Source organism: Neoarius graeffei, chromosome 14 (genome assembly GCF_027579695.1).
Source record: "Neoarius graeffei isolate fNeoGra1 chromosome 14, fNeoGra1.pri, whole genome shotgun sequence".
Classification (NCBI taxonomy): Eukaryota; Metazoa; Chordata; class Actinopteri; order Siluriformes; family Ariidae; genus Neoarius; species Neoarius graeffei.
The window spans coordinates 65,229,384-65,240,226 of NC_083582.1; the positions used below are offsets into that span (position 1 = coordinate 65,229,384).

Below are 10,843 nucleotides of genomic sequence, written 5' to 3' on the forward strand. Positions count from 1 at the left end.
TTTTGTATTTTTACTTTTTGAATATTTTTTGTACATATTGTAAATAAACCTTTTGATACTTTTTCTATTTACGCCTCTGCATTTGAGTCATCCCCCTGGTGGCCTAGTGGGGGTTTGCTGGATTAGCACACCAACGAATCAGGTTCAAATCCCAGCAAAACCCTAACACACTTGCTGTTAGCCAATTCACTTTCTCGTACCAGGAGAGCTGAAAGGAACGAGTATTATTCCCTACCTTTTTCACCAAGTCAATTTGAGGCGTTGGTCTACCCTGCTCTTTAATTAAAATTTTTTCCTCGAAAGGAAGACTGGCAAATGGCTTCGCCAAAATTAAATCAGCAATGCTTGGCATCCGTGCGCAGCTTTCTTGCTAGCTGACTAGCCCCCTCAAGTTCAAGTTCAGTCACTCAAATAAACGAAATTTCTGGAACTAAGATAGCAAACTTGACAACACTATATTTACACTTTATTTACAATGAAAATATATACAAACTAAAAAAGCTGGTAGAAACCGTATGTAATGAATGAAATCGAAATGTAAGCTGATCTCTTACAATACACCACAGCACTTGCGAATCCGCATGGGACTGAACTGAGATTCACCGCTGCCTGTCTATATTTGAAACGAGCTGTCAATCAAAGAAAATATCCGGCCGCTTTCACCAATCACCAGTCTCTTCGCGGAAAGCTTTGCCATGTCCCTCCCACTGTGAGGCTGGGACTCCGTGGGACTCCGTGGGCGGGCGTTTTCGCAGTATTTGTCCAATAATCGTCTTGCATTTTGATATTGAAAAGCGCATAGCTCCCAAATGCCATTGAAGTCCACTGAGGCTGGGCTGCATCGCGCTGTCACGAGGGGGAAAAACTCACACACACATTAGGTGAACTGGGGAAAGTTATAACGGAATGATTTCGCACTGTAGTTGGGTTAGGCACATATATTTCTATGATTCTGGATCTGAAATAGCAATGTTATAAGGTCGGCTATAACATAAGCCTAGCGCAATTCATCCTACATGATGTTCGTCATTTTTAGAGGAGGCTGAGCCTCCCACGTTTAGAGCCCTGCACTCCCGCGGGAGTCCTGCGGGACCCGACGCAAAGCAGTGCGGTGCGGGCCAAATTTTGAAAGCTCATTGCGGGCGCGGGCGGGAGGGCGAGTGCACAATGCGGGCGCAGGCGGGAGAGGTGATAAGCTGCAGTCCCACTAACTAAAAACGTGTTTAAAATAAAATTTATAAATTATTAATTTATGTCTATCATATATAATTTGTGCTGGATATTTTATTTGGCATTAATAAAAACATTTTAAGATGCCTAAATTTGCGGATGTGGTCTAATCTCGCGTACGTTTCCGATTCCTTTCCGCTCTTCCGTGTTTGAGGTCTCCGATCATGGCAGAAGAGCAGAGCTCCTCTAGTGAAGCTCACAGTGCTTCAGAAGTAAGTGCTGCTTTAAAATGAGGTACATTTACCGTTAAAAAGTCAAGAGTATTAGTCCTAAGAATTAAAAAGTATTAACTAGTAGGGCCGGTTCTGCCCTAATCTGGACCCGGTTGCAACATCGCGCACCCCCCCCCCCCAAAAAAAAACCCCACACACACACACCAGTCTAAATCAGGACAACCATCACATAACTATAACTATAAACATTTTACATCAACTATTTTAACTAAATGGGCTATAATAAATAAGCCTGCAGCCATGGCAGGCTGCCTTAAAAAGTAACCGTTCAATGACACAACTGACAGCCTGCGCAGCCACGGCGGGCTGCCTTAAAAAGTAACCATCCCTGTGTCCTCGATTTCTTCTGTTCGTCTACTAAGCCAAGAAGTATACAGTATACTCGTTTTGCATTTTCTGCCTCCTTTTTTGTATTTTCGACCCTGCGCTTATTTTCTTTCCTTTTCTGAAAACCCGATTTGTGTCCAGACATTTTGTTCTGCTACCAACGAACTAACTTGTCAGGTCTCGTCTCTCGAGCCCGCGATGATTCCCGTGGGAAGGGCAACAATTGATACATTTTTACAAACAACCAATAAACAGCCAATAGGGAGGTTGCAACGTTCAGGCTCTCCTTTGCTCAGAGACACTCAGTAATGCACTTATTCAGGAGCAGAGAGAACTCTTTATTTTTTATTTTATCTTATTTTTTGGGGCCCCTCTCCACACCAGTCCCGGGTGCAAATGCTACCGTTGCTACCCCTCCAGAACCGGCCCTGTTAACTAGTATTAAAAAGGACTGTGTATCACACAGATTGTTCAATTTAAAGCTAGAAATAGACAGTGAGGAGCTGGTTGTAGTTGCGCAGCACTTCATATGAGAGGAGAATGAAATCGCGGTTGGAATCATAACGCCACAGACTCGGAAGTGGGAGTGCGAGTGCGCAAAGCGAGAGCTGTCAATCAAAGCGAGAGCTGTCAATCAAAGCGAGAGCTGTCAATCATGAGCGCATGCAGCGCTCAACTTGGAATGTGTCAGCAGAATGTCAGAGTCTAAACAATAAACTTACAATAAATGAAGGATCGGTCAGTGGAGAGCTCAGCTAAGCTCAGCATGTTTAATTCTCCAAGCCAATGACAAGAACTTTTGTGAGAAATAACGCGAACGTCTGCATCATGCGGGATTTGCGGGCGGGAGCGGGACAAAATATGGCAGGCGCGGGACTGAAAATCATAATTCTTTGCGGGAGCGGGCGGGAGCGGGACTGCACAATGGGGGAGCGGGCGGGAGCGGGACTGAAAATTCTGTCCCGCGCAGACCTCTACCCTCGTTGTCTTAGAGCAATCGCCCATGCTGGGGAGGGTAACAATGGTCTTGAATTTCCTCCATTTGTACACAATCTGTCTGACTGTGGATTGGTGGAGTCCAAACTCTTTAGAGATGGTTTTGTAACCTTTTCCAGCCTGATGAGCATCAACAACGCTTTTTCTGAGGTCCTCAGAAATCTCCTTCGTTCGTGCCATGATACACTTCCACAAACGTGTTGTGAAGATCAGACTTTGATAGATCCCTGTTCTTTAAATAAAACAGGGTGCCCACTCACACCTGATTGTCATCCCATTGATTGAAAACACCTGACTCTAATTTCACCTTCAAATTAACTGCTAATCCTAGAGGTTCACATACTTTTGCCACTCACAGATATGTAATATTGGATCATTTTCCTCAATAAATAAATGACCAAGTATAATATTTTTGTCTCATTTGTTTAACTGGGTTCTCTTTATCTACTTTTAGGACTTGTGTGAAAATCTGATGATGTTTTAGGACATATTTATGCAGAAATATAGAACATTCTAAAGGGTTCACAAACTTTCAAGCACCACTCTATCTATCTATCTATCTATCTATCTATTGTGAAACGCTCTTTTTGATGACGTTACCCTGTATTTAGACATTAGGAAATTTCAAACCTAGACAAGTTCACAAAATTCCGTGACACAGAGTACTCTGTTGTGTGTTATTTTTTCCCCCCATTTATTTAAACATTTCAAAATTTCAGGTATTCCCAGCAAAACTTCACTCTGTGTTTATTGATTAGGCCTAAATATTGACTAACAGAAGAAGTTTCTGAACAAAGGGCAACTCCAATTGGATGATAAAAAGCAAACACACAGACTGTGAAATCAGGAGAAGCCTCAGATAGAAGAGCGACTGACAGAGTCACTATTACTGCTGCACAATGTTGCATCGAATTATCTTCATGATATGTGTTCTTCTACACCACCATCAATTTTTCAGTTCAGGTAAGTTGAGATCATTTCTGAAAAAGTTATACATATACATGTCTTTAGAGAGTCAACTGATTTTATTTTGGAGTCAGAAGAAGTGCTTTCATGTCAGTTAGCAGTCTTCCCTGCCTTCTTTCTTTTATATTATTTACACTGGGACTGTTGCGTGTTGCAGGATTTGTGGTCACCCCTCGGCCAATAATTGAAAATGGCACATATATAAACCCAGAACTCGGTGAGTATCATGCCAGGTTGAGAATTCTCAGTCGGAGCTGCCGGGACATCAAGGAGAATTTTGGAGCTACAAGAGGTGAGAGGTTTCCCAGCATGACACAAGCTGCTCAACAACAAATCAAGCTGTTTCTTCATATAAAGGGAAATATCCTGACTTATTGGCTTATGGCTAGCTTTCTAGTATTTTTTTATTCTGTATCTAACATTACATGCTGTATTCTTCTTCTTCAGATGGCATCTATTTCCTAAAAACAGCAAACGGTGTAGTGTACCAGGCATTCTGTGATATGACCACAGCTGGAGGTGGCTGGACACTGGTAGCCAGTGTGCATGAGAACAATATCAATGGAAAATGCACTTTAGGCGACCGCTGGTCAAGCGAGCAAGGTAACGATCCCAAACGGCCTGATGGTGAAGGAACGTGGGTGAACACGGCCACATTTGGCACTGTAGAGGGGGCTGCCAGTGATGACTACAAGGTACGTTATTGTTATTTTTGCAATTATGCATGGAAAACTATAATGCAGAAAAAATTAGAATAGAGAACTAACTTCAGATCAAATTAGATCGAATGAATAGCTACCATGATAGACCTGGCACAATCAATTTGTTTTAGGTTTCCATATAAATCTCTTTCTTAATCATGAAGCAAGTTGTGTGTTTGTTTGAGCATTTGAAACCAGCCAGAAACTACACTATTGAACTACGTTAGTGGTATTTTGCATCCAGTTGCTGTTTTTGTTGCCAGAAATGAAGGTGGGATGAGTGGAGCAGCACAACTGGGGGTGTGGCATTCATGAGCTGAATTATTTATTTATCCACAAAAACAGTGCAGTTGTGGATACTAAATTTGAATCAGTTGACCTGCTAACTGGAAATTATGGAAATTGGTTTAGGTTTCTGTAAGCTGAACTGTAGCATTCCCATAAGTTGGTTCTTTGTAAACAAATTTCCAGTAAATTGTGTTTCAGTACATTGTCTTAGGTTATTATAAGCTATTCTTGCCTTTTTGTGATATTTGATATACCTTGAGCATCATGTTACAGAAACCACACTTTGTTTCTGTTAGAAAACAAAAGCGCCACACATTTAGGCCTGTATTAATTAGTATATTAATTATTTTATTCGGGCGGCACGGTGGTGTAGCGGTTAGCGCTGTCGCCTCACAGCAAGAAGGTCCGGGTTCGAGCCCCGTGGCCGGCGAGGGCCTTTCTGTGCGGAGTTTGCATGTTCTCCCCGTGTCCGCGTGGGTTTCCTCCGGGTGCTCCGGTTTCCCCCACAGTCCAAAGACATGCAGGTTAGGTTAACTGGTGACTCTAAATTGACCGTAGGTGTGAATGTGAGTGTGAATGGTTGTCTGTGTCTATGTGTCAGCCCTGTGATGACCTGGCGACTTGTCCAGGGTGTACCCCGCCTTTCGCCCGTAGTCAGCTGGGATAGGCTCCAGCTTGCCTGTGACCCTGTAGAAGGATAAAGCGGCTAGAGATAATGAGATGAATTATTTTATTCATCTTCTATAAAACGCTTTATCCTGATCAGAGTTGCAATGGATCCCAAGCCTATTCCAGGAATACTGGGTGTGAGTCGGAAACAAACCCTAGAAGGAATGTATAGACTTATCCATCCATCATCTGTAGTCACTTATCCTGTTCTACAGGGTCGCAGGCAAGCTGGAGCATATCCCAGCTGACTACAGGCAAGAGGCGGGGTACACCCTGGACAAGTCGCCAGGTCATCACAGGGCTGACACATAGACACACAACCATTCACACTCACATTCACACCTACGGTCAATTTAGAGCCACCAATTAGCCTAACCTGCATGTCTTTGGGGGAAACCAGAGCAAACCCACACAGACACAGGGAGAACATGCAAACTCCATATAGAAAGGCCCTCGCCAGCCACTGGGCTCGAACCCAGGACCTTCTTGCTGTGAGGCGACAGTGCTAACCACTATGCCACCCTGTATAGGCTTATGTTTAAAATATTTTTCCTGTTCATTCACAACTGAGTTATTTTCATCATTCTTGCAAACAGCTTTGGAAAACAGTGACTTTTTTGTTTCTGGCGCAATCTCGCTGCCAAAACCTTACTTGAATTTACTCTTACTATTATAGAATCCTGGGTACTATGACATTACTGGGGAGGATGTGTCAGTGTGGCATGTTCATAATAACGCTCAGCTTGAAAACTGGGCAGTTACATTCTTGCGCTATCACACTGAAACCAAGTTCCTCAGACAAAATGGTGGAAACCTCTACCATTTATTTCAGGTAAAGTAGCACACTCACTGAAGTAACACTTATGTGGTTGGTTATGTTACGTTACGTTATGTTCAGTTATACAACACCATGTATTTGAACGACTTGAATCAAGCCTGGTGTAAGACATAGAAGAAAAAGTCAAGATGAAAACAAATAGTAATATTCTCGCTTTCATTTCGGTAAGCTGTCACTTTTAATGATCTTTTAACTCTCCTTTTTATATGCCTTGTATGATAATTTTCCAGAAATATCCAGTGAGGTTTGGAGCAGGAGACTGTAGTCATGATAATGGACCTTCTGTCCCAGTGGTATATGATACAGGTGACAAGGATTCAACAACGAAACTTTATAGACCAATTAAAGGTTTGTACTGTAGTTTTCAAAAACTCAGAAACTGCAACAGCCGTGAAAAAAAAAATCTCACTACATAGAAATGACGACATCTCATTATGTTGAATTATTAACTTGCTTTTTTGGCATAGTATCTCCTTATTTCAATTCATAATCTCAGCTCTTTAAATAAATAATCGCTTAGTTGACTTGTAATTAGTTTTGGGGCAGTTTAAATAATTAGGTATTAAGTCACAATAACAAGTGGCTTTACCGTAAATGATAAAATATTCACTTGAATGAAGTTTCTACATTCTCAGAAAATAAAGTCCATTATTGTACCTTTAGGGGTACAACGGCTTGTCACTGGACCAGTACCCTCTAAGGTACTTATTTGTACCCTTTAAATACTACTCGGGAACATATATGTACCTTTTTGGCCCTAAAAAGGCACAGATAGTTACCCTGAGGTCCAGTAATGAGCCCTGGGGTTACATTAGTGTAAATTGTACCTTGGGGGACAGAAATGGACTCCTACTGTAACTGTACCCCTATTTCTGACAGTGTATCTTGAAATACGGATTTGCTAAAGTTGAAATCACACTTCAGAATGAGTTAATAATCTCATCTTCCTTTCCATTTTTAAACAGTAGATCATTTTGAGCCTGGTTTTATCACCTTCAGAGTGTTTAATGAGAAGAAGGCAGTGATGGCTCTGTGCTCTGGGATCAAACCAACTGGATGCCATACAGAACATGTAAATGATTTATTCTGGGAAACAGTACTCACACATCTGTGTTTTGTTACAACTGATGTATGTGTGATGTGTTAGGTTAATTTATTTTTCTACATTTTGTAGTATTGCATTGGTGGATTAGGACCGCCTGATCAGTGCGGGGACTTCAGTGGCCTGCAGGACTCTCCTGACGCGAGCCCATTCAGGAAAATCACAGAGTCAGCAGTTCTGATCTTCTATCGCTGAGAGCCTCCGTCGTATTTTATAGTACTTTATCAAATTCATTTGGTGAAACTGACACTGGTAGTTGGCATTTCAGCCTGTGCAAAACATGTACACCTTGATTAGAAACTAAATAAAGGTTTATTTAAACTAGTGTTACCTTGTACCATATTTCTTTCAGCTTTCTGCCTCTGCTTTGTTTAACAATATCTGAAACATTTTTGCAAGGAAACACTTAACAATGCTAAGTCGGAAGCCATGGCCTAATGGTTAGAGAAGCAGCTTTGGGACCACAAGGTGACTGGTTTGATTCCCTGGACCAGCAGGAATGGCTGAAGTGCCCTTGAGCAAAGCACCCAGCTGCTATGTGTATGGTGCTTCTGCTAAATGTGCAAAATTAAAGATAAGGGCAAAGTCCAGTTTAAACTCCCCACTAGGTGGCACTTTACATCCATTTATCCTGCCAATCATTCAAAATGGGCCAATTTTTAACTACTTGTAATATTTCTCTCAATCAGTCATGAGATGAACCACATAAGCAATACTCAAACCATTTAATGACCAACTGTCAGTATGCATTTGCAGCTGTAATATCTGAATTCTCTTTGCTTGGTGAAATTCACATGCAAAGAGGAGTTGCATGTGCTTCAATACACAGGTACCTTCAGCTGCGTTTAATTTCCTGGTAAACACAAAAGGGACAGATAAGATCTACTTTTATTGTTTAGTTTATTCACAGGAGGAGACTGATTCTACATAAAAGTCGATGGAGAAAGCAAAACAGTAGTAACCCAAAAAAGGACAAGGGTGCGAGCGTGCCTGTAATCTCACACACACACACAACAAAGAGAACAGATACAGGACAGTGACATGTGTGCTGCGTGAGGAGTGAAGGCATGCAAATAAGGCTCTTCATTTCCCATAACCTGAACATGAACCATGTCCGAGTGCTGGAAAGGATCACTGAGTGTTAAGGATTAGCGTGAACACTGTTATAAGAGAGACACTATAATTTTCTTATCCATTTAGAATTCATCACATCAGCAATAAGATATGCATTTATATCACAAGATGTACCAATGCCATCATCACATCACAAGCAGTTGGGGGTGAGGTGCCTTGCTCAAGGACACTTCAGCAATTCCTGCTGGTCTAGGGAATTGAACCAGCAATCTTTTGGTCCCAAAGCTGCTTCTCTAACCTTTAGGCCATGGCCACCTCCATGACTCCGTTGCATAAGCAGGTTATAATGTTACATGCAAGTCCTGCAATTCTTTACTAAACTCTTTGCCTTCCTGTTGTAAATATTTCACAACTGGTTCGACTTGTATTTATTCGTATTTTTATTAGTATTATTATAATTGCTACTACTGCTGCTGCATGGTACTAATAGTAGTAGCAATTATAATAATATTTTATAATAATATAGTGTACTACTATTATTTTATAAAAATTATAGTTATATTATAATTATTATTATGTAATTATATTATAAATTATAAAATTTATATTTTACAAAATTATAGTCTACTACTACTACTACTACTACTACTACTGCATGGTACTAATAGTAGTAGTGGTAATACTAATACAAATACAGTACTTGTCGTAGCAATAAGACAATGAGTTCTCTTTTAACTCCTCATGCTATCTAAGGGCATTTTTCCTTGTCACCGCTGCCTCTGATTTGTTCATTAGAGATCTAAATCTACAGATTAATGTCATTATAAATCATACTGTTCGACAACTGTGTACTATAAAGTCAAACATTATGTGTGTTGAAATGAATAGAGGCCCTGAAATAAGCACAGAATAATACATTCTTAGGTCTACAGTATTCAGAAGAAGAAGAACAACAACAACTTTATTCATCGGACATACCGTACACTTGTGAAATTCCTCTCTGCATTTAACCCATCTGAAGCAGTGAACACATGCAAGCAATGAGCACACACACAGCTCTGATAATAGTGCTCGGGGAGCAGTTAGGAGGTAGGTGCCTCGCTCAATGGCACCTCAGCCTAAGGCCAGCCTGCATTAACTGTGGGGGAAACCGGAGCACCCGGGGGAAACCCACGCAGACATGGGGAGAACATGCAAACTCCACACAGAAAGGCCCTCGCTAGCTGCTGGGCTTGAACCCAGAACCTTCTTGCTGTGAAGTGACAGTGCTAACCACTGCCATGTGAGGCTTATAAGAACTAGCACGCTGGTGTAGTGGTTAGCACTGTCGCCTCACAGCAAGAAGATTCTAGGTTCGAGCCCAGCAGCTAGCGAGGGCCTTTCTGTGCGGAGTTTGCATGTTCTCCCCGTGTCTGCATGGGTTTCCTCCGGGTGCTCTGGTTTCCCCCACAGTTAATGCAGGCTGGCCTTAGGCTAAGGTGCTGTTGAGCGAGGCACCTACCTCCTAACTGCTCCCCGAGGACTGTTATCAGAGCTGTGTGTGTGCTCATTGCTTGCGTGTGTTCACTGCTTCAGGTGGGTTAAATGCAGAGAGGAATCTCACAAGTGTATGTCCGATGAATAAAGTTGTTGTTCTTCTTCTTCTTCTTCTGAATACTGTAGACCTAAGAATGTATTATTCTGTGCTTATTTCAGGGCCTCTATTCATTTCAACACACATAATGTTTGACTTTATAGTACACAGTTGTCGAACAGTATGATTTATACTAGAACCTTCTTGCTGTGAAGCGATAGTGCTAACCACTGCCGTGTGAGGCTTATAAGAACTAGCACACTGGTGTAGTGGTTAGCACTGTCGCCTCACAGCAAGAAGGTTCTGGGTTCGAGAGCCTTTCTGTGTGAAGTTTGCATGTTCTCCCCGTGTCTGCATGGGGGTGCTCCGGTTTCCCCAACAATCCAAAGACATCCATCCATTATCTGTAGCCGCTTATCCTGTCCTGCAAGCAAGCTGGAGCCTATCTCAGCTGACTATGGGCGAGAGGCAGGGTACACCCTGGACAAGTTGCCAGGTCATCGCAGGGCTGACACACAGACACAGACAACCATTCACGCTCACATTCACACCTACGGTCAATTTAGAGCCACCAATTAGCCTAACCTGCATGTCTTTGGACTGTAGGGGAAACCGGAGCACCCGGAGGAAACCCACGCGGACATGACGAGAGCATGCAAACTCCATACAGAAAGGCTCTCAAACCCAGGACCTTCTTGCTGTGAGGCGACAGTGCTAACCACTATACCACCCTCCAAAGGTTAGGTTAATTGGTGGCTCTAAATTGACCGTGAGTGTCCCTTACGAAAATCTACCATGGTTTACTATGGTTTTACCATGGTTTTTATGTAGTAACCATGATTCTAC

General features: G+C 42.1%; 1 protein-coding gene across 1 annotated transcript; it reads left to right on the top strand.

Moving 5' to 3' along the window:
• The first annotated feature begins 3,685 nt into the window (after positions 1-3,685).
• itln3 (intelectin 3) lies at positions 3,686-7,545 on the top strand. Its single transcript, XM_060939041.1, has 7 exons — positions 3,686-3,749; positions 3,910-4,044; positions 4,200-4,447; positions 6,087-6,242; positions 6,479-6,596; positions 7,217-7,320; positions 7,423-7,545. The coding sequence occupies exons 1-7, from the start codon at positions 3,686-3,688 to the stop codon at positions 7,543-7,545; spliced, it is 948 nt and encodes a 315-aa protein (XP_060795024.1).
• The last annotated feature ends 3,298 nt before the right edge of the window (positions 7,546-10,843 follow it).

What these genes read in the sequence shown, in the direction of transcription:
- itln3 (XM_060939041.1), top strand. Translation starts at nt 3,686, where the DNA reads ATGTTGCATCGAATTATCTTCATGATATGTGTTCTTCTACACCACCAT. An exon ending in GAATTTTGGAGCTACAAGAG is followed by an intron (nt 4,045 to 4,199) that starts GTGAGAGGTTTC and finishes CTTCTTCTTCAG; the next exon opens with ATGGCATCTATTTCCTAAAA. An exon ending in CTGCCAGTGATGACTACAAG is followed by an intron (nt 4,448 to 6,086) that starts GTACGTTATTGT and finishes TTACTATTATAG; the next exon opens with AATCCTGGGTACTATGACAT.